Source organism: Eptesicus fuscus, chromosome 3 (genome assembly GCF_027574615.1).
Source record: "Eptesicus fuscus isolate TK198812 chromosome 3, DD_ASM_mEF_20220401, whole genome shotgun sequence".
Taxonomy (NCBI): domain Eukaryota; kingdom Metazoa; phylum Chordata; class Mammalia; order Chiroptera; family Vespertilionidae; genus Eptesicus; species Eptesicus fuscus.
Genome location: NC_072475.1, coordinates 6,801,695 through 6,824,779, shown reverse-complemented (window position 1 = coordinate 6,824,779; position 23,085 = coordinate 6,801,695). Strand labels below are relative to the sequence as shown.

Sequence of the window (23,085 nt, the reverse complement as noted above, 5' to 3'; positions counted from 1 at the left end):
TGCATGGGACGATGCCCAACCAACTGAGCCACACCGGCGAGGGCTGCAGGTTTGGGTTTTTTTTTTATGTCAGCATGCTCCTTGAGCTCAAGCCTTGCACCTTTGGGCCCTCACCGCGTGCAGCCCGCCCTCCGTGAAAGGCTCTCCGCCGTGCAGGGGGAGGGGATTTGTCGGGGAACCCATAGCTCAGCCTCTGCTGCTTGACTTTGAAATGGCGTGTGTGACGGAGGCGTTCTTGGCTTGCTGTGGAAGAAAATACCTCGGGAAGGAAGCAGTGGGTGCGTGGCGCTCCTTCCTGCGCTCTGGGCCCCGGGTTCACGTCTGTTCTCAGAGAGGCCCTCGGTCCCAGCAGTGCCCGGGCGTGTCTCCCTTTAACTTTGGAGGACTAGCATCGCTCTCCGACTGCTTCCTAGGGAACCCCAAGCACCAAGGCTGGTTAACAGCTCCACGTCCTGTCCGCGAGACTCCGAGGAACTGACTGAGGAATCCCCACAGACGTGTGTTTGTGGTGGGGAAACTGGGGTCGAGGTCAGGGCCTTTACTGAGGAATTTCAGAGGAGAGGCAGGGGCTGGGGGAGGGGGGTGTTTAACCGGGGAATTTACATGCATATGTGCATAGCATAGGTGGGGGCAGGGTGGAGGGGGTCAATGGGAAAAAAACAAAAAACAAAAGGGACATCTGCAATACTTTCAACAATAAAGATAAATACCGTATCTTCCGGCGTATAAGACGACTTTTTAACCCAGGAAAATCTTATACGCCCAGTCGTCTTATATGCCGGAAAATACGGTATATACCACTTAAGGACAGGTATTGCCAGATAAAACTAATACCGTATTTTCCGGCGTATAAGACGACTGGGCGTATAAGATTTTCCTGGGTTAAAAAGTCGTCTTATACGCCGGAAAATACGGGTAATTAAAAAAGACCAGGGCCTCTGTCTGTTCATCGGTGTATTGGAAGCTGTCAATCTTGGACATTCTGTCCACGGAGGTGGGGTCTTGAACCAGGTGGTCCTACTGTCCGGTGTTCTAAGGGGGGGTTGCCCTGGGGTGGCCAGGCCTTGCCACTGTTCTCCTGGGTGGAGGGCATTTAATTTAATCCCCATTGTGGATAGCTCCTTAATGCACTGAGAGAAGATTACTTATTTTTAAAAGCTCCTTTCCATTTTGCTGCCGTGCATTTGACAAATGGGCCATTATTATTCTCAGGGTGGCCGGGGCAGAGGGTTGGGGGGGGCGGGGGGGCAGAGGCTGGCCTGGAAAGGGTGGGGCCCCAACCGGTGTCCCTCCAACCGGCCTCCTGGGAACAGTGGTAGCATTTTGTGTGGCCACACTGACATGTGGAGGCAGGATCAGCTGGTTGTTTTAATTAGTGTTTCCAGCTGAGCGCTGAGGGGAGGCCCGGAAACCAATGGTCTGTGGGACTTGGTTTTATGTAGAGTCGGGAGCCAGCGGGCTGGGAAGACCCTCAGAGGGTCTCTGTGGAGAGACATTCGGACCTGAAGGGGTCTCACTTTCAGTGACAGCACTTACCTCCGTGCTGTGACTTGAGTGTTAGTTGTGGTCTTTGGAGTCGTATATGCAGAAGCGTTAGCGCCTTTTAAACTCATCTGTTTCCGTTTTTGTGTGTGTGTTTATTTGGTTTTAATTGAGCGCCTGAGCGGTCTCTGCATCGAGGAATGGGTGGGTCAGTAGGAAGCTCCTTGCAGAATCGGATCAAAGGAAACCATCTCTCTCTTGCTTGTGGCTGCCACTGATAAAGTGGTCAGTTTTCTTGGGAAAACTCCAGTTAGCTTCGTAGAGAAGATCCCAAAGAAATAACAGACATCAGCCAGTCAGCTGTCTGGTTTTTTACGTTTCGCAGGGGCAAGGCCTGGGCTGCTGAGACAGGGGACAACTAATGCTCTCTGTGTCCTCTCGTTTGTGTGTGTGATGCCTCAGGCATCAAATTATGTTCCTCCGCGCTGACCGGTTTGGCTCAGTGGATAGAGCGTCAGCCTGCAGACTGAAGGGTCCCGGGTTCCATTCCGGTCAAGGGCATGTACCGTGGTTGCAGGCACATCCCCAGTAGGGGGTGTGCAGGAGGCAGCTGATCCATGTTTCTCTCTCGATGTTTCTAACTCTCTATCCCTCTCCCTTCCTCTCTGTAAAAAAAATCAATAAAATATGCTTTAAAAAAAAAAAAAACGTTCCTCCCACGAGGATTGTTTACAGAGCATTTATTTTTAAAATGAAAAGATGACATTTCTTATACAAACATTTTCTCGTTCCAACCTCTTGTGAACGTGGGAGATGCAATCACGTGATGAAGATACTGCAACTAACTAATCCACATGAATTCGTCTGCTGAGAGCGACCTTACAAGGGCGGATGAAGACAGGGCTGGGCAATTTGCTGCCGGTATTGGGAATAGGCAAGATTTTCTCCTAGATCTGTGCCATGGAGGTCTTTGTGAAATAGGCCCCAAGAAGGGAACTATTTTGATAATCTTCTTACTTTCTAATAAACCCACCGGAGAATTAAAACATTTTCTCTTCCTTCCCAAGCGACACCGTCCAATGTGGGGTCCGCAGTTCCCTTGGGAAGGTGGGGGAGTCCATCCTGTCCTGTCCCGCTCTCAGCCTCCTGATGACCCGGCTGTGGCCAGGCCCTCTGGTCACCTGCTAGCCTCCCTCCGTCCTCCCTGACTGCCGCTCCTCCCGGGTGTGCACACCTGGCCTGGGAGTCCTCCCACCCTGGGCTTGCCTGGCGTCCTGCCAGAAGGGTGACTGGCCCTCATTCTGGATCTGCTTCCACAGGGGGATTCTGGGGCGGAAACTGGGCATTCCTCTGTCACAGTCATCCCTCTAACATGCTTTGTGACTTACGTCAGGAGTATGGCCTGGTTATTCCTGGTGGAATTATTTGCCTTCTTAAACGAGCTCATTTGATAATTCTATATTTTTAAGTCTGTATAATCTCGTAACTGTTTAAAATTTCCTGTGTTCTTTGAATTATTCCCACAGCTTTGAAAACCACAACAGGTTAAATTTATTTATATAGAAAAAAATTTATTGTGTTCTGGATATATTTTTGAAGTGTTTTGCTTGTAGCATCTAGAGCTTATTTTCTTCTAATGGCTTGTTTTTTTAGTGAGAGATGATGGCTAATGGCTCTCACTTGTATGGATGTGGAATGTCTGGGGAATTTAAAGTCAGCGGGTATGGAGAAATAGAACAGAGCGGTATTCAAAGAAAAATATCTTTATGTGTGGAGAGAACATAACTAGATTTGGGCAAGAAAGAGTTTAGCTCCTGAGAAATCCATCAGGAAGAAAATTTGAACTATTTTTTTCCAGTTTTCAGACTATTACATAATAGGAAAGATGTGAATCTGGATATTTTTCCAAGTTTGAAACTCTGAATTCTTGTCCTTGTTGATCTCTCTCTCTTTTTTAAAGAAATATATTTTATTGATTTTTTACAGAGAGGAAGAGGGAGGGATAGAGAGTTAGAAACATGGATGAGAGAGAAACATTGATCAGCTGCCTCCTGCACACCCCCCACTGGGGATGTGCCCGCAACCAAGGTACATGCCCTTGACCGGGAATCGAACCCTGGACCCTTCAGTCCGCAGGCCGACGCTCTATCCACTGAGCCACGCCGGTCAGGGCTTATTGATTTTTTACAGAGAGGAAGGGAGAGGGATAGAGAGTTAGAAACATCAATGAGAGAGAAACATTGATCAGATGCCTCCTGCACACCCCCTACTGGGGATGTGCACGCAACCAAGGTACATGCCCTTGACTGGAATCGAACCTGGGACCCTTCAGTCCACAGGCCGATGTTCTATCCACTGAGCCAAACCGGTTAGGGCCTCTCTCTCTCTCTCTCTCTCTCTCTCTCTCATAAAGTTACATTACAGTTGTCTTGTCCCTCCTCCAGGTGGTGTCCTGTCGCGTGGTGGGCAAGGCCATCCAATTCCTGGTCACCTCGGGGCCAGCCTCGCCTGAGGACACCGGGTGCCAGCAATACAGCGTGCGGCTCGCCCCGCTGCATTTACAGGTGAGCGGTGGGTTGTGCGAGTCGTGGGAAACAGTTCTCATAAGCCTGTAGGTCAGCGTGGGGAGTCACAGGGCCGTGAATACCCATGTTTCTATTAGTTGTCCTTCATTTAATAATTTCCCAGCAATCACCTTCCATGTCGTATCTGTAGGAAATAAAAAGTGCGTGTGTTATGTAAATTATATATGCACACTTACATATATACTTGCATGTGCTGTACATGTGTGTATATACACACACACACATACATGTATATGTGTAATGAATTTAGAGGTTTCCCATTTGTCAGAAATGGGAGGGATGGTATCGTTCAAGGACTTGAACAGTCAGGGGTGCTGCCGACAGGTAGGATCAGGTAGATGGCAGGTGAGTGAGGAGAGTGGGTCTGTCTCAGATCAGCACTGGGCCTCAGACGTGTACTGCAGCTTGGAAAACTGTTCAGGGGCTGGACTGGGCATTCCTCTTCTTCTTTTTTAAAAAGTCAGCATCAAAAGACCCCCTTTTTATGTTAAACTAGAGGCCCAGTGCACAGATTCGTGCACCGGTGGGGTCCCTCAGCCTGGCCTGCACCCTTTCGCAATCCGGGATCCCTCGGAGGATGTCGGAGAGCTGGTTTCAGCCCAATCCCCACAGGCCAGGCCGAGGGACCCCACCAGTGCACAAATCTGTGCACCGGGCCTCTAGTATGCATATAAGATCTTTGGTTAATCTTTCCCCACCCTTCTCCCTCCCCCCTTCCCTCTGAGATTCATCAGTCTGTTCCATGTTTCCATGCCTGTGGTTCCTGCTCCTGCATTGAGTGTCTGCCCCCTGGTAGTCAGTGCTCATCATAGCTACCAGCCGGACGCTTAGGCTTTTATATATATAGATGAGTATCACCATTATTTTTAAGGTAATAGACCTTATTATAATAATTATAATAGATATATATAACTGTTTTATGATTTATACATAATTATATACAACAATTATATAGAGAGACATATGTAATAATTATAATAGACTTAGTGACACGTCTGGATAGCTGAACTGTTACACAGCTGTGTCTCCGGCATTCAGCAGAAGTTCACTGCCGTTCCTGTTAGTGGTGTATAAAAGTCATAAATTTCTGGGTCTGTTTTAGGGGTCACTGCTGATTCAACCCTGTGTTTCCTCTCCTGTCCTGGTGGTTGATTGATAATTGGTGAGGGGGGGGAGGGGGGCTGAGCCTAAGTCACACAGGGTTCTCAACCACAAGGGAAGATGATGCTCCATAAACTTTTCATGCAAAGACACGGTTTTACGTCAGCAGGGAGAGCAAGACTTTCTGGGCACTGAAGTGGCGTTTTTTCTGAACTCTAGCCCCTCCTCCCCCACAGTAACACCCCCTTTTCGAGTTGGAGAGGTGAAGTGTTGGCTTCGTGGGCTTGTCAGGTGTTAACGCCTCCTGCTCCCCCCAGTTTTTTGGGCAGCGTGCTAGGAAAGAACTTCAAAGGGTGGGACACGCGGCATCTGTCACACATTTCAGGACTGAGCCCAGCAAGGACCCCAGACACGAAGGGAGCGAATGTCGGTTCCCAGATGGGCTTCAGGTGTCACTGGAGCAGCTCAGACGCAAGTGACACAATCGCATCTCTGACCTCTTAGCACAGTTTCAAAGCTGCCCACGGATTAGCTGCACGCAGAGGCAGCTGCTAGAGGCGGTCAGTTATCAATGCTCAGGCAGCAGGCCTCCCGCTGCTCCCTCATTCCTCAGATAAAAGGCGCCTAAAGGGGCCAGCAGGCGGGCTTGCGGCCGCCCCCTACCCCGCCGGGTGGGGGTGACGGGTGGGGGTGACGCGGGGACCCAGGTCAGTGGGAGGAAAGTGCACTTGCTCTAGAGTGACAGGGGAGGGCATCGTTTCTCTGACCCTTTTGCTCGCGTGAGGCGCGCGTCCTGAGTATTCAGAAATACGGGCTGAAACCCTCCTTTCTTCCCGTTGGTGGGCGGTGGGGAGAAGGATGGAGATGAGGAGAGCTGGCCTTTTTGTCTCTGGCTGAAAAATGAAGGCCGGTGTACTAATTGGCTACGGCTGCCCAGACCAACGACTACCAACCTAGCTTAAACAGTGTGTCCTGTTAGCCATCCCGGGGGTCTGAGGTCCAACACAGGCTGGAATCTAGGGGCCGGCGCACTGCTTTCCTTTCTGGAAGTTCCTGGGGAGAATCTGTTTCCTGCTCATTCGGGCAGAATCCAGCTCCTCACGGTGGTAGGACGGAGGCCCCGCCCCCTGCTGGCTGGCAGTCCCAGGCAGCTCCCAGCTTCTCGGGGCAGCCTCATCCCTGGAGGGCTCGGCATCACCCTCCATCCTCAAGTCACGTCTCTGGGATCCGCTCTGCTTTCCTCTCCCCTTGTGATGGTTCCTCTGGGCTCGCCAGGAGAACCTAGACCCGTGGTCGGCAAACTGCGGCTCGTGAGCCACATGCAGCTCTTTGGCCCCTTGAGTGTGGCTCTTCCACAAAATACCACGGCCTGGGCGAGTCTATTTTGAAGAAGTGGCGTTAGAAGAAGTTTGAGTTTAAAAAATGTGGCTCTCAAAAGAAATTTCAATCGTTGTGCTGTTGATATTTGGCTCTGGTGACTAATGAGTTTGCCGACCACTGGGCTAGACGCACCTCCACGTCTGCAGGCTCTTGCCCTAATCGCATCCGCAGAGTCCCTTCTGCCGTTTGTCACATCTTCACAGGTGCCAAGGCGTGGAGCGTGGACATCTTTGGGGGTCATTTTTCTGCCATGGATGGGGAGGGTTGAATGGGACATTGTGGGAGACCAGGGTCCAGTTAGAGGTTCTGTGGTGGCCCAGGCAGGTGACCGGAACCCAGCGTGCTCCATACACAGCCCTCAGGGGACGGGTGAGCGTGGGGTTGGCCTGGCATCCTGGTTCCTCACTTACACCCCCTTACATCTGGGTGACACTCCCACTAGGAAAACGCGGAGTTCCAGTGACGTCGGGCCTTCAGCCGCCAGCCCCGAGGTCCCTTGCTGAGTGGCAGGTGGAGGCCCAGGAGAGTGCTGGTGGGGGTGGGGCGAGGTCCCTGTAGTGAAGGGGAGGTCACAGGGAATGTGGGACCCTCTTCTCCATCTGTAAGTGCGCAGGGTGGCACGGGAGGCTAAGCGCTCACCTCAGGAAACCGGTGAACACACACAGACGTGCCCACACAGGTGTGCGTGGCCTCGGGTGGCGACAGCAGCTCTCCGGTAACCATTGTTTTTTCCCTCTTAAAGCTGGAGCTCCGCATGAAAGAGGAGAGAGAGGACATTCCGATCCGGTGGTCCTTCCTCAGCGTGCCGGAGATGGCCATCACCATCCAGCCCCGAGCACCGGGGGAGGTCAGTCCACACATTCCTGTGATGCCTCCGTCGGTGTGTTGGGAACGTGTGTGCGTTGTCATGGGTTTGATGCCCACTCTCACCCCGGGCTCCGGGCTGCCTCTGGAATCACTTGGCAGCTGTTAAGAACCCGGAAGCCTTCCTGCCACCCCCATGCGGGTGCCATGGGGCTGGGGAGCCCCCATGCGGGTGCCATGGGGCTGGGGAGCCCCCATGTGGGTGCCAAGGGTCTGGGGAGCCCCCATGCGGGTGCCATGGGGCTGGGGAGCCCCCATGTGGGTGCCATGGGGCTGGGGAGCCCCCATGCGGGTGCCATGGGGATGGGGAGCCCCCATGCGGGTGCCCTGGGGCTGGGGAGCCCCCATGCGGGTGCCAAGGGTCTGGGGAGCCCCCATGCGGGTGCCAAGGGTCTGGGGAGCCCCCATGTGGGTGCCATGGGGCTGGGGAGCCCCCATGTGGGTGCCATGGGGCTGGGGAGATTTTAGGTGTGCATGTGCGTCTTGAGGTTGCAAAGTGTTGAAGGAATGACGTTCTATCACACCTGATGGTCAGATTCGCTCTCCTGCCTAGAAATGGCTTTACCTACAGCTCGGGCTGAGCCCAGCCAGCTCTAAGGTCAGGTCCTTCTTCCTCCCCATGGTTTTTGCAAAGACACACCCCAAACCTGGAGGCAGCCTCCTCCCTGCTCCCCGGGGTCTTGGCTGTTTGGAGCAGTGAATCGGGAGTGGGAGTGGGCATGTTGTCAGTTGTTGTCGCCGTGTCCAGTAGCTGGAACGATCATGCAGAATCATTTACACCAAAGGCTTAGGTTACTAGGTTCTTCCTTTGCAGCAGCTTTTACAAGAGTTCCTTGTGATTTTACCCTATTTCTGATTCTTGTTCAACAGCTGAAACATGTGAATTTAATAGTTGGTCTATAAATATTCAATTGTCCATGCCTTAATCTAGATGTGGACAGTTGCTTTTTTAAAAAAATACTGGTAAGTGTGAATGGTGATTCTTTCAGCTTGCATGCATCGGAAGTGTCATTTGTGCCCGGCTGTTTAGTTACAGAAGGGGCATGTGCGCAGTTTCTCCCTCGTCACCAGCTCCCTGTCTCTTTCTCCTTCTTCCATATTTGTGCCTCCTTCCTCCCACACGACGTCCTTTGTTCTGTAACTTGCTCCCCTGGCACCATGCTGTTTAACGCTGGTGGTCTTTGATCCGGCATCTAGAAGGGTTCAGGAAATCTGGAGAAAGGGCTGTGTGTAAATTAATCAAGAGTCCAGAGACAAAACATAATTTTGGAAGGCATATTGGGGAGAGTCAGAGAAGACTTAGTTAAAGGAACTAAGTTCTCCTTATCTCAGGACCCCTTGCTTTTTATTAACACAATTTGTCCTAAGGCAAGGTGGAGATATACACATCCAAAGGGTAGGGTTAGGTACAGAATCCATTGTCAGATTGGGGAATAGCCTACGGCTGTTCAGGTGTTTGGCCAGGAGAAGGCAATAACATTTACATTATTAAGATGCCCTGAGCTGTCTGGCAGCAAGTAATCAATTTATGCATCCCTTTCAGATTTGGGGAAATGCCTTTAGCCATTCCCAGCAGGCGATAACATGTGACTCAGCCCTTGTTGAGTCCCCAAGTTCCATCAACCTTTCGATGAGACTCTTGCAATTATGACATGCTGGAACTGGCTTCCGGCAGCACCACTGCCGACCTCAAACCTGCCAACATTCAGGGCACTCCGCTGGCCCTTGTCTCAGAGTGTATCCCGCTGAGGGGTACTGAGTTCATGTTCAATAATGACTTGATTTTTTTTTTTCTCCGTGTGGTTATCATACCAATTTCGTGTCTAGTGATCTGCTTTTGTGTTTGTTCGGATGCGGTATTAGGGTTTGTCCCCCATCTTTGTTGATTTACTAATTTATTAACGTGCAAAATATTAACATGATTTTAAAGTCAAAGTTACATGAAACATTATACTCAGAAATCTATTCCCCATTTCTCTCCCTTCTACCACCATTCTTCTGCATGCTATAACCCGTTTCTGTAGTTTTTATCTTTTCTGCGTTTCTTTTTGCAAAAATGACCTTATTCTTCCTTTCTTACCCAAATGGTGGGATACTATATGTGCTTTTTATACCCTGCTCCCCATGCCCTGGACATTTCTCTGATTCCCACGTGCTGCTCATATTTGTGGGAAGTATGACTCCCCCAGTGAAGCAATTCTGTAGATCAGCCAGCCCCCTGCCGCTGGGTCCTGCTGGGTCCCGGTGGAGGAGATGGCATGTGAGCAGGGGGGTGGCGTGGAAGGAAGGTCCCTGAGGCAGCTTCTCTGGGGATCTAAGATGTAATGGACTCTGACATTCGAGTACCCCAAACTCATCTTTCACCCTTGGTTTCCTCCTCTATAAAGTGTGGAGACATTGTGGGGGTGAAAAGGGTAAAAGTAGACAGCCCTCACCGGTTTGGCTCAGTGGGTAGAGCGTCGGCTTGTGGACTCAAGGGTCCCAGGTTCGATTCCGGTCAAGGGCATGTACCTTGGTTTCGGGCACATACCCAGTAGGGAGTGTGCAGGAGGCAGCTGATTGATGTCTCTCTCTCATCGATGTTTCTAACTCTCTATCCCTCTCTCTTCCTCTCTGTAAAAAATAAATAAAATATATTTAAAAATAAAAAATAAAGTGTGGAGACATTGTGGGGGTTAAAGGATAAAAGTAGACAGCCCTCACCGGTTTGGCTCAGTGGATAGAGCACCGGCCTGCGGACTGAAGGATCCTGGGTTCGATTTTGGTCAAGGGCACATGCCCGGGTTGTGGGCTCGATCCCCAGGAGGGGCGTGCAGCTGATCAATGATTCCCTCTCATCTTTAATGTTTCTATCTCTCCCTCTCCCTTTCTCTCTGAAATCAATAAAAATCTATTTATATAAAAAAAAAGATAAAAGTAGACAAGAAAACGAGGTCCCTCCATATAATGGAATGTCATTCAGGCGTAAACGAGAGTGAGGTTGTGATTCCTGCTGGAACTTGCATGACCCTGAGCGCGTCGCGTTCAGGGAAAGAAGCCAGACATACGAGACCACGGCTGTGGGACTCCATGTTCCTCCCCGTCACATCGCTACGCCATGTCCAGAACAGGCAAGCCCATCGAGTGGGGAGCAGAGCAGCGGTGGGCAGGGCCTGTTGGGGGAGGGGAGGAGGCGTGACTGCCTGTGGGTAAGCAGTTTGCTTTGGGGGGCGGTGATGAAACTATTTTGGAACAAGATAGAGGTGACGGTTGTCGAACACTTGGAAGGCGCTAAATGCCACTAAGATGCGTCCTGTGAAACGGTCACTTTTATGCTACACAGAGTCACACAGCGTGGGCTTTTCTGTGTGTGGCTCCTTTCACTCGACATGATGTCTGTGAGGTTCATCCGTGTTGTGTGTGGCTCTGTGGTGTATGTGCTCGTTGTCCTGTAGCATGCCCCGGTGTGGCTGCCCCGCAGTGTATGGGTCCATTTAGCTGTTGGCGGACACTTAGGTAGTTTCCAGTTTGGGGCTCTTATGAATAGAGCCCTGTGAACATTCGAGAATGCATGAACACAGTTCAGTTGGGTATTAATTGCTGTAGCTTTGTTCTTCTAAAAGCTTGTCTTCATTCTTCTCAGGCCTTTCCTTTTACTTGAATACTTTTTAATTTCAAAAAAATACATTCAATGTTGTGCAGGAAAGAAAAACCACATGTCTGTACGTTTGGGGAAATTGACTGACAGGGATATACACAGAAATATTAACATTTCTATGGTGCACAATGGCTTTTTTTTTTTTAACCATTTTACCAGTTTGGCTCAGGGGTTTGAGCATTCGCCCGTGGACCGAAGGGTCATGGGTTTGATTCCTGGTCAAGGACACGTGCCTTGGTTGCTGAATGCAGCCCTGGTAGGGGAGCGTGTGGGAGGCAAACAATTGATGTGTCTCTCCCATGTTGATGTCTCTCTCCCTCTCCCCCCATCTTCCCTCCATTCCACTCTCTCTGGAAATCAATGGAAAAAATATCCTCAAGTGAGGATTAAAATTAAAAAAAATTAAAATAAAGCGGTGAATTACTTCCGAGATCAGTAAAAAGGGCCCTCTCTCCCAGATCTCTCATGGGTCCTGATCTGACCTCCTGGATTCTGGCGACCCCAGGTTTGCTCACCTGTCCTTTTGCACGCACGCGTGGTTATGAAATGATTTGGCGACTTCCTCCTCTCTCGGCAGGACCGGGCCGTGGAGGTGAAGGCAATATGTGAAACTCTCAAGGATATTTTGAAGTACCTGGTTAGCTCCGCCTCCCCGTCGGTGGTCCTGAGCTCCAAGCCCGTGGACGTGCGGGAAGTCCAGGTGAGCCTGCTCACGGTGCGGGTGCTCGAGGCCCCATAGGACCGTGGTCCGCTGCCCGGAGCACCTGTGTGTGTTTCCGATGTTCGCCCTGCGCGGTAGAGCCCGATTGCACCAGTGCTTGCTGGTCAGTAATGACCATGCTCTGGGGAAGCTTCCAGATCAGGGCACGGGGTTCCGAAGCTCCGGGGGATCGAGGGGGATGGAAGGAAGAGGACCACTCAGCATATCCCACCCTAACTAGGCTGGACCCTCCGCCTTCTGGGAGCCCAGCTTGACTTTTTACTGTCCACTCAGAGCCTGAGATCTTGGACGGCATCCTTCCAGAATTGAGGTTCCTGGGAAAACCAGTTAGCACTGGACAGACCCACTGCCTAGCCCAGGCTGGGGTCAGCCCGGTGACCTGCAGCCTGGAGAAGGCGTCCACTGTCCGTTAGGCACCTGGCCTGGGTCAGGCATGGACCCCATGGTGGCTCCAGGCTCCGCCCACAGTACGATTCTGGGGAGCCCTCCCCGGCTGAATGCATTGCTGCCGTTGGGAGACAGGAGGCTCCCCGCAGGGAAATGGTGCCGGTGGCTGGTACCCGACCTTCCCATTCAGGGGGGAAGCTGCCGCAGCGCAGACCCCGGTTCAGGCTCCGCTGCCGCCTCTGTCCTCTGCCTCCCACGGTCACGGCTCCTCCTCTTCCTGCAGAATCTCCAGCGCACCTCACCTGCCCCTCAGGAACCCTGCCCTCCCAAACCGCCAAGGGCCCACGACCTCAAATTACTGGTGAGGAACATCCGGGCCTCGCTGCTACACGGCCCTGGTGCTTCAGGTGGGTGACGTGGTGCAGGGCTCGGGGTGACGTGGTGCGGGGCTCGGGGTGGCGTGGTGCGGGGCTCGGGGTGACGTGCTGCGGGGCTCGGGGTGACGTGGTGCGGGGCTCGGGGTGACGTGGTGCGGGGGTCGGGGTGACGTGGTGCGGGGCTCAGGGTGACGTGGTGCGGGGGTCGGGGTGACGTGGTGCGGGGCTCGGGGTGGCGCAGGCGCCTGGCCGCTGCAGAAGCCACTGTCGCACAGCAGGAGCCGAGCGGACGGGTGCCCCGCGGGTTCTCGGTGGCTCCCGCCAGGTGGGTCTGCAGTGTGATCCTGCCGTGAGCGGAGAAGACCCCCTGGAGACCGTCATAACAATGCGAGCCCATCGGAATACAGCCTGGGTTTTCCATACGTGAAGGGAGGGAGGAAGCTACACAGCTGTAGCTTTGCCCTTTTCCTTGAGTCTGGGAGGCACCATTTACTTTTCTTCTTCCCCCACTATTGAGCCTGAAAATGCATGCTGAGCATCCCTGACCAACCTGCTTTCCTGGGGGGCGGGGCCACGGGGGCGGTTTATGTGTGTCTGAAGGGCTTTGGCCCAGCGGGGACCCTTCGGTGCAGAGGCTGCTGTCTGAGTGGAGACAAAAGTTACCCCCGAAGGAATGCCTTCCGGGTGGTTCTGAATCGCTGCTGGGACCCCAAGTGCGTCGTAGCCGGGACAGGACACAGCTCTCCCCCGCGATTCAGTTTTGCTGAGAACAGCAGTCACCTCTCTGTATGGTCGGAGGATGTGGGGTTACTTCTCTTTGTCTGCAAGGAGTTTCTTTCCGGTCCGAGTGCAGACAGGCCCCATCTAACAGCCAGGACTCGGCAAAGCCGGTTGTAGTGATGGCTTCGGTAAAAGCGCCCGCGTGCTGCCCTCTGGGGCCCCGTGCTTAGCGACTAAGAGGGGACTTCCTGGACCCAGTCGGCCAGGGCTGGGGTCCCTTCGGGGTCTGAGTCTCCCCTGGGAGGTGATTGTGAAGATGGGTTGGTAAGATGCTGCGTGTGGAACACCTACCGGCGCCAGGCACGCGGAGAAGGGCCGGTGGAGCCCAGCGATTGTTGATCACACAGGGTATTCAGACTTGACGCCGAGGGGCGGGCAGTGCCTCGGAGCAGGAACAGCTGTTGGCTAGTGGAGTCCCATTACCCGGAAAAACACCCAGAAAAGGTTTGAAGGGAGCTGAGTCAGGTATAAACACCACACCCGTGGTACGCAGGGAAGTGGGTTCTCTGTGAGTTGTCCCCAGATTTAGCAAGTGGTGAGTCTTGTCCAGAAGTGGGGACCACCTCTCTGTTGTATTCACGTCGTCCCCTACCGTGAGGCTGTGCCTGCAGCCAGAACCGAGGGGTGAGCAGGCGCGTGGGGTCAGTCCGGGGCTCTGCATATCCAGTGGGGGTATACAGTCTTTAACCCCAGATGAAGTGGGGTGCTTTGAGAGTTTATACGTGACAAATGAGAGAAAGTGGGTGAGCCAGGACCTTGGGTATTTTACTGAGCCTTTCTTTGAATGCAGAAGTGTCTTACAGCTATTAAGAGGCAAATGTAAAAGGCAGTGCCTGCCTTTGTGTGATTCCAGGCCCCGCGAACCTCCGCTGCCACGTTCAGCTGAACGACCCCGTTCAGAAGCTCTCCAGCGCCCTCCCGAGAAACACTACTGACCTCACCTGGGAAGAAGAATTCACCTTGTGCGTGCAGCGGTTCCCGTGGGCCTGGGTTTCTATGGTGATACCTACTCAAGACTGCCAACCCCTGAGATCATTTCATAGCACACAGAAATTACTTCTAATGTTTAAAAAGCATATTAAGCATCGGAGGCAGCTTTAAGTCAGACATAAATTTCTTTTGGAAGGCAGATCTATTTATGCTCCAAAGATGTCCAGTGCCATTTAATACCCATTCCTAACGCTAAAAATCATTAGAACAAGATTTATGGGCACTTCTTCAAAAAGATTTTTTTAGAGAAAATCACTGAAAGTGATAAAAACCAGAAGCCGTCCCAGTAACGTCCAGGGAAAGAGCCCCACTGTTTGTGCTAGAAGCACTGGTTGGCGCAATTAGAAAAGATAAGGAAGAGATATAAAGTACTGACAAGGAAGAGGCAGAACTAATCACTCCCTGGAGATGTTGTTATTGCATGCTATGACTACTCAGGAAAAGCAATTAAAACCACCTGAAGTAATCCTATCTAATAAAAGAGTAATATGCAAATTGACCATCACTCCAACACACAAGATGGCTGCCCCCATGTGGTCAAAGATGGCTGCCCCCATGTGGACACAAGATGGCCACCACAAGATGGCCAGCAGGGGAGGGCAGTTGGGAGGGACCAGGCCTGCAAGGGAGGGCAATTGTGGGCGATCAGGCCAGCAGGAGAGGGCAGTTGGGGTGGGGGAAGGGGACCCAGGCCTGCAGGGGAGGGCAGTTAGGGGTGACCAGGCCTGCAGAGGAGGGCAGTTAGGGGCAAACAGGCTGGCAGGGGAGCAATTAGGCATCAATCAGGCTGGCAAGGTAGTGGTTAGGGGGTGATCAGGCTGGCAGGCAGAAGCGGTTAGGGGCAATCAGGAAGGCAGGCAGGTGAGCAGTTGGGAGCCAGCAGTCCTGTATTGTGAGAGGGATGTCCAACTGCCTGTTTAGGCCTGATCCCAATAGGTAGGATTGGGCCTAAACAGGCAGTCGGACATCCCTCGAGGGGTCCCAGATTGGATAGGGTGCAGGCTGGGCTGAGGGATACCCCCACCCCCCGGCGCACGAATTTCGTGCACCGGGCCTCTAGTAATATAAAAACTAATATAAAACTAACATTTCAGGCAAGTGGCTGACTACAAAAATGCAGAAATTGATCACTTTCTGGTGCTTAATCAATAGACAAGTTACGAAAAGTAATAGAAGAACACATTCCATGTATCGTATAAAGAGCTCTTATAAACCATTAAGGAAAAGATGGCACTCTTTTGGAAAAGTGGGCAACGTTTTCAAACTAGAAATACAAAAGCGAGAACTCCTAGTGTAGACGGATGGAAACTTCTAAAAAACGCTCAACCTCAGCAACAGTGAGAGTGATGCAGAGAGGTTGTTTTCCACCTTACAGGCGGCTAAGTACTAAGACAGGCGGCTAAGTACTAAGACAGGCGGCTAAGTACTAAGACAGGCGGCTAAGTACTAAGACAGGCGGCTAAGTACTAAGACAGGCGGCTAAGTACTAAGACAGGCGGCTAAGTACTAAGACAGGCGGCTAAGTACTAAGACAGCGAGGATGGCCAGTGGAGTATACATTGGAATCACCGTTCTGGAGGTCAGCGATATGCAAAAATTAAAGAAAAGCTCTTCAGTGCACGTACCTCTTGGCTGGCAGTTACAGTTTTTCTAATGACGTAACCATGCAGCCGGGCTGAGATGCGTGTCTGAAGGTGATTCGCTAACCGGGTTATAATCACGAGATATTAAAGCAACCAACTCATTATTAAGTGTTGGTTATTAAGGAATTAGCTGAGTAAAATCCCATTAGGCCAAACAGTGGAATAGACACCTATTAAAAATGGTGTTGCTCTGTAGTTATCGACGTGGAAAGAGGTCCATGGTATCCTAAGTGGAAGAAACAGGTTACAAAGAAGCAGTAAGGCATAGTATGTTCTATATTTTGGTTTAGGCAATGACATCGCTACCCATTTGGTGTGGTCACTCATGGCCACGTGGGGCTCTTTAAATTTCAAGTCATTAAAACTAAATCCAGCTCCTCAGTGTGCACTGGCCGCATTTCAAGTTTTCAGCAGCCACATGTGGCCCATGGCCACCATAGTTGCAAGCACCTGTATGAAATAGGTCCAGCGTCATCAGGATGTTGGATAATTCTAGGAGATTAGGCACCAAATATTAAGGACAGTGAGGTTGCAGGTAATCTTTATATTTTTGGTTATGTGTCTCGCAGTTTTTAAAATGTTGATGATGACCAGTCCTTCCTGTAGTCAGAAAAAAAAACACTATTTCAAGAAGTGAGGGCTCACAGCTTTTTTCTCTGTACAGTGAGTTGAACGCCAAGTCGAAGGAGTTGCACCTGCAGATCTCGGAGGACGGGCAATCCGCAGAAGGTGGGTGGCGAGCAGGAGGATGGGGGCCCTGCCTCGGGAAGGGTCATCCAGGGCCCTGGCCAGGGCGGTGGGAAGCTGGGGAGGGCGGGAGACCCAGAGGCGGCCTGCCCCTCCCCCATACCATCTGGGCCTCCCAAGGGAATGTTTGGTTGAAAGTCCATTCAGTTATTAATAAGGTACATTTTGGGAAAGAGTATATTCAAATAGATTTTGGGGTTTTTTTTGTTTGTTTAACAAATATTCAAAGTCTTATTTAACAATTCTTGGTTTAGTGAGGCAGTTCTCAACCCTCTTAGCCTCAACAGACCTTAAAAATTTTTTTTTTTAAATTATGATGAAATACATGTTGCGACATTTATCACCTTGGCCATTTTTTAGTGTGCAGCTCAGCGGCATTAAGCGCATTCACATTGTTGTGCAACCATCACCACCATCCATCCATCTCAGAACTCCTTTCATCTTGCAAAACTGAAACTCAGTCCCATTGAACACTGACTCCCTCCCCCTCCCCAGCCCCTGGCATCGCCACCCTGTCTGTCTCTATGGATTTCAACTGGCTTTTCCTTGGAGAATGAGCCGCAGCAGCTCAAATTGAACACATGCTTTAGATGCAGGATAGCAACAATTAGAGGTAAAAAACACACCGTATCACCAAAGTGAATGTGGACCTGTTATAGTTCAGTAGTTTCAATATCGATTAGATTTTTAAAAATCCCCATAAACATACCAAAATTGGGAGGCGGTGGGGAGGGGCTTACCTGTCTTATCCGGCTGTGTGTCCCAGCCCTTCGCTTATCGGCTGGCATTGCAAAGACCCAGGGAACGCCGTCCCACTCATTAGCAAGAACGCTGAGGCGGCTGCCTTGACCTGCATCCTGAGGTGACTGGGCTGCCCCTGAGGTCAGGGCTGACCTGGGAGCCGGGCGTGCACACTCGGGGCCACTGTTTGCCTGGGGAGAAGCTGGGCTGCCCCTGAGGTCAGGGCTGACCTGGGAGCCGGGCGTGCACACTCGGGGCCACTGTTTGCCTGGGGAGAAGCTGGGCTGCCCCTGAGGTCAGGGCTGACCTGGGAGCCGGGCATGCACACTCGGGGCCACTGTTTGCCTGGGGAGAAGCTGGGCTGCCCCTGAGGTCAGGGCTGACCTGGGAGCCGGGTGTGCACACTCGGGGCCACTGTTTGCCTGGGGAGAAGCGGCTCCTCCTTTATCCCGGGGGCCCCCCTCCTCTTGGCTCCATTGGCATTTCATCCCAGCCGGAGGGGGGACTGTGACATTTCAACCTTAAAACAATCACACACAAAAACACATAACAAAGAGCAGCCATGGAGCCTTCACTCAGACTCACCTGTGTCCACGTTTGCCCCATTTCCTTTATCAGTTGTGCTCACACTTGGTCACTCTCGCTTGTGCGCATGCTCTCTCTCTAACACGCGCACACACGCACACACACACACACACGAGGGTACATGTGGGGACCATCTGAGGGCAATTCTATACGTCATGGGCCTTTCACCCCTCAGTTCCTTAGGGTGTGTTACAAACGGGGCTGTTCTCACACGTCCCTGGAACAGTTACCCGTTGCCTGAACCGACGTGGAACGGTTCTGTCATCCGCCGCCCAGATTCTAACTTGTATCCGTCTTCCGAGCAGCTGTGTCGCCCGCCGTGCAGGTTCCCACGCTGCCCGGAGCGTCACACCTCTCAGCCGCCTCTGTTTCTGACCCTGACACTGGTCGGACGTTTTCCAGCGAACAGGGCGCGATCAGGGGTCGGTCTGGCTGCAGCCGCTCCCCCCGGCCGTCCCGCTGGGCCGGGAACGTCCACAGCGCTCGCTCACCGCCGTGTCCTGTCTTCCAGCTCCGCTGGCGACGGCGACCATCCCTCTGGATTTGTTCAGGAAGCAGCCGTCCGGGCCGCAGAGCTTCCTGCTGACCCGCGGGCCGTCGGCGGACAGCGCGGCCCTGGGGTCGGTCACCGCGGAGGTGCGTGGCCAGGTTCCCCCCCCAGAGGAGGGGCATCTCCGTTGTCCGTCAGAGTCTGCCTCTGGCTTGACCGCGAAACGAAGCTCCTCCGAGGAGTTCCTGCCCCGACCTGGCCGAGGGGTCCGCGGCCGTTTCCCGAGGGCCTGGCCCAAGGGCCGTTTGTTGTTCCTCCGGCCTTTGTCCCCATCGTGTGCGCTGCAGGGCTGGGCTGGGGCCTGGGTCTCGCCCGCCTGTGTCAGTCCCGGGGGGGGGGGGGGGGGGGGGGAACCTGCGTTCATTCTAATACTAACGTCCTTCATTCTGACCCCCACGGAGCGATCGGGGTGCCGAGGAGGTCAGCGGGCCGGGCGGGCGGTCCTGGCACTGACCGTCCAACCCACGGGCGGCCTTCTCCGCAGTTCTGTTACGTGGAACCCGCGGAGGCGAAATCCTGGCACACCCCCCCGCCTGTTCCTGCTGCCAAGGTGGAGAAGGACCGCACGGTGATGCCCTGCGGGACCGTGGTCACGACCGTCACCGCCGTGAAGAGCAAGCCGCGCTTCGACGCCGGGAGGGCGTCCCCGCTGAGCTCGGGTGAGAGGGCACAGCGGTCTCTCCGAGTCCCGGGGGGCAGAGTGCCGGCACCGGGTGGTGATTAAGCACATCTCCTGGCACGGGGTCGTGGTGATGGGCAAGTCTTCTGTGTAGCTTTTTCTTTTCTTTTTTAAATTATCTTCCTGGTTTGTCGAATGACAACCTTGTAGTCTGTTCTGAAGCTAAAACTGAGATCCTGGATGACACAGCTGGTTAACTTAATCACTTAATTACTCCGTGACGGTCAGGGGGCGGGGGCACCACGCTCTCTGAGACAGGGATGCACGTGGTCGGTGTGGGTTTCTTATGTTAAGATCATGGGTTAGAGGGCTCGATGGGCCGCCATTTCGGATGCAGCGGAATTCTGTACCTGTCCCCACAGCACGGCCTGGGAGACACCTGTATGATTATCGTTTTTTAAATTCAGACGGTGTTTCTGCTTATCCTGAGGTAGTATCTTCCCAGCATAGACTGCTTTGCATTCTGTTATGAATGCAAAACAGAACATGAAACTCTCCCTCAGGGAAAGCATTTCTGAAATTTTATTTAAACCTGAGTTCCCAGCACCCCTTTTTGGCAACCCCACCCCCAAAAGAGAGAAGAGAGTAAGAGATTGTTAAGCAGTCTTGAGGTTTGGCCGTGCCTTCGCCAACGTCACGAGATCCAGTTGACGTGAGGTGTGATCTCACGCCCCGGTGACGGGTTCAGGCGCCGTGTGCTAACCAGCGTTTGTCCCTGGCAGAGTCTCCGCTGCGGACGCCGGTCAAGGTGAGGGTGATCGAGAAGGACATCTCCGTCCAGGCCATCTCCTGCCACAGCCCTCCCGTCAGCAAAACCTTGTCTTCTTCTGACACAGGTAACGCCGCCCCACAGCCTCCCTCTGTCCCTCTGAGCTCCTCCCTCTGTCCCCCTGGGCTCCTCCCTCTGTCCCTCTGGGCTCCTCCCTCTGTCCCTCTGGGCTCCTCCCTCTGTCCCTCTGAGCTCCTCCCTCTGCCCCTCTGAGCTCCTCCCTCTGTCCCCCTGGGCTCCTCCCTCAGCCCCTCTGGGCTCCTCCCTCTGTCCCTCTGGGCTCCTCCCTCTGTCCCTCTGAGCTCCTCCCTCTGTCCCTCTGAGCTCCGCCCTCTGTCCCTCTGGGCTCCTCCCTCTGCCCCTCTGGGCTCCTCCCTCTGCCCCTCTGGGCTCCTCCCTCTGTCCCTCTGAGCTCCTCCCTCTGTCCCTCTGAGCTCCTCCCTCTGTCCCTCTGGGCTCCTCCCTCTGTCCCTCTGAGCTCCTCCCTCTGTCCCTCTGAGCTCCTCCCTCTGCCCCTCTGAGCTCCTCCCTCTGTCCCTCTGAACTCCTCTCTCTGCCCCTCTGGCTTCCTCCCTCTGTCCCTCTGGGCTCCTCCCTCTGCCCCCCTGGGCTCCTCCCTCTGCCTTGGCCCTGATGAGGGGAGCATTCGTTTGGGGAGTTTGGGAAGTTCTTTTGAGTAGTAAGTTAAGCACTGGAAAAAGAGGGAAATCGAAGTTGATTGAAGACCAGGAAGGGTTAGCACCCTGCTGTAGTGAAGGAGGCGCTGTAACATAATGAACGCAGAACCCAGCTCCGGCCTCACTTTATGAAATTCCTGAACATTCCTTTTTCTCTTTTCAACATACCAGCTACGTGACTATCATGAAGTAGGTGGGACTCGATGTAATTGAAAGCCAACTTTAGTTTGGTCTCCAGCGGTCCCTGACACCCGCTGGGCAGGAGGGGTCCCCCCAGAACGCGGGCTGCCCATTTCCCATGTTACGGTCACTTTCGGGACGACTTTAAAGAGCTGTGCTGCCGTCTCTAAATCACAGCACAACCTAAACGTGGGGCTCGTGGGCCTGCGGTCGGAGAAGGGGCAGGTGGGCAGCTTTTTTCTGGCTCCGCTGCCCATTCCTGAGTCTGTGTCTGATCTTGCCAAGGTCAGGGGTGGGGCAAGGAGGAGCAGGTGGGCCTGGGGGTGGAGGGGGGGGTCTCCCTTGACGGGTGCTGTCTTAGGATGTTCTGGATCCTCTCGGCCCGTGGGAGTCGAAAATGGTCTCTGTCCCTGTGGGAGTTTTCGTGATTCCCGGGACGCAGCCCTGCAGGGTCCCCCGGCCCCGCTCCCTTCCTGTCCGTTGGAGTCATTGGGAATCACAGCACCGCTCCCTCCTAAAGCATCCTCCCAACCCCTTCTCTGGCCTCCTGCTCCTCACCCTGGGGCATGGCCAGGCAGCTCCGCTGTATCCTCCTGCCACCACACCCTTTGACAAGGAGCACCTGTCCCTGCAGGCCACGGCTGAAACTGAGCTGAGAAAACTCGCTTTTACATCAGGAACGGGAACCTTTTTCCTGCCAAGGGCCATTGGGATATTTATAATATCGTTCGTGTAATTAACCCACCCCTTTTGTGGGCCTTACCGGCCCTCGGGCCAGAGGCTCCCCACCCCTGTTTTACACCCTGCTCTGTGATATATTGCCCCCTTTCATCTTCCTCTGGCAGAACAGGGGCTGGGCATCCCGCTCCGCCGCCGACCTGGCTGCCTGGCACTTTCCCCGTTTCTCAATCGAGGGTTCAGAAGGACCCACTTCAGGGCCTGGGGACAGGTGAATGAGGTAACGTGCACAGAGCCCATGCACGGCGCCAGGGCGTGCGGAGTGTCCCCAGATGTTGCCCGTGTGTGGTACTGGCTGTGGGGAGGGGCTGCTTGTACGCGCTGGCCCCTCAGCCTGACACTAGCCGTGGTCGCCAGTCTCCCAGGGACGGGAGTGACTGCTCTGCCCCTCGAAGGTCCAGGTCCCCGAAAGGTCAGCGGCCTTTTGTTCACCTGCTCTCACGGTCTTCCATCCCCTCCCCCGAGCAGTGGCTCACACCCAGACGCACTCGTGTCCCCTTCCGTGAGTGTCACGCAGAGTCAGGGGCCCGCGGCGGGGCCACAGAGGCGTCAGCGCTGCCCTCCCCCCGCAGAGCTGCTGGTGTTGAGTGGCTCCGATCCAGTGGCCGAGGTCGCCATCCGGCAGCTCAGCGAGTCCTCGAAGCTGAAGCTGAAGTCGCCGCGGAAGAGGAGCACCATCATCATATCAGGGATCTCCAAGGTGCGCGCCCGGGGCTGGCGTGGCCCCAGCCGCTGTCCCTCCCGCTGTCCCTCCCTCGCGGGAGCTGGCTGGGCTCTCCGTCGATGTTTACAAGGTCAGGTTAGGCCCCTCACCCCGCCAGGGGGCGGTTCGCGGCATCTCCTTCATGCAGCTCGCCCTGTGGATGAAGGAAACGCGGCCGTTGCCCACCGGGGTGCGGTGGCTGCTGAGAGGTCGGTGAATCATTTGAAGAAACGTCATTGAAAGAGAAAGGCCGGCGTGACGTCAGACTCCCCCTGGGGACGGCACCTCCACCCTTATCACCGCTTGACTCTGGGGCGCTTTCACTTTCCACCTTACACGTTTCCAAACCGTATCAACGTTTCGCAATGCGTGTTATGCCCTTTGCACTCAGAGGCATGGAGCTTGTTTTTAAACCTGTTCCGATCCCCTCCTTTCTGTTGCTCTGTGACGTTTGTCCAGAGCGGATGGTGGGTGCGAGGCCGTCCCCGGTGGGCGCCAGGCAGGCGAGGCGGCCGGAGAGGCCAGCCCCTCGGCCAGGGCCCACGTGGCTGTCCTGACGCTGTTCTAACATTTCAGACACCCAGGGAGCTCTCCGGCAGCTCATCCCCCTCCCCAAGGGGCATGTGAGCCGTGGAGGCAGAGCTGGGAGATGCGATGGTGGGAGGGACCCAGGAGGAGGAATTGCTGAACCCTGCGGGCAAGTTGATTGGTTGAGGGCACCGGAGGGTGGGACAGGAGGGCCCTGCGCTCCCAGCCACCAGGAGAGAGG

At 53.8% G+C, this 23,085-nt stretch overlaps 1 protein-coding gene across 1 annotated transcript in view; it reads left to right on the top strand.

Annotated features, from left to right (window-relative positions):
• The window catches only part of C2CD2 (C2 calcium dependent domain containing 2), a 53,530-nt gene that overhangs the window by 18,434 nt on the left and 12,011 nt on the right, over nt 1-23,085 (top strand). The window contains exons 3-12 of the mRNA XM_008145776.3: nt 3,927-4,046; nt 7,291-7,395; nt 11,627-11,749; nt 12,441-12,564; nt 14,168-14,276; nt 16,612-16,676; nt 18,532-18,656; nt 19,055-19,229; nt 19,972-20,085; nt 22,186-22,313. Coding sequence (XP_008143998.2) covers nt 3,927-4,046; nt 7,291-7,395; nt 11,627-11,749; nt 12,441-12,564; nt 14,168-14,276; nt 16,612-16,676; nt 18,532-18,656; nt 19,055-19,229; nt 19,972-20,085; nt 22,186-22,313 — 1,188 coding nt within the window. The remainder of the gene's footprint in view (nt 1-3,926; nt 4,047-7,290; nt 7,396-11,626; nt 11,750-12,440; nt 12,565-14,167; nt 14,277-16,611; nt 16,677-18,531; nt 18,657-19,054; nt 19,230-19,971; nt 20,086-22,185; nt 22,314-23,085) is intronic.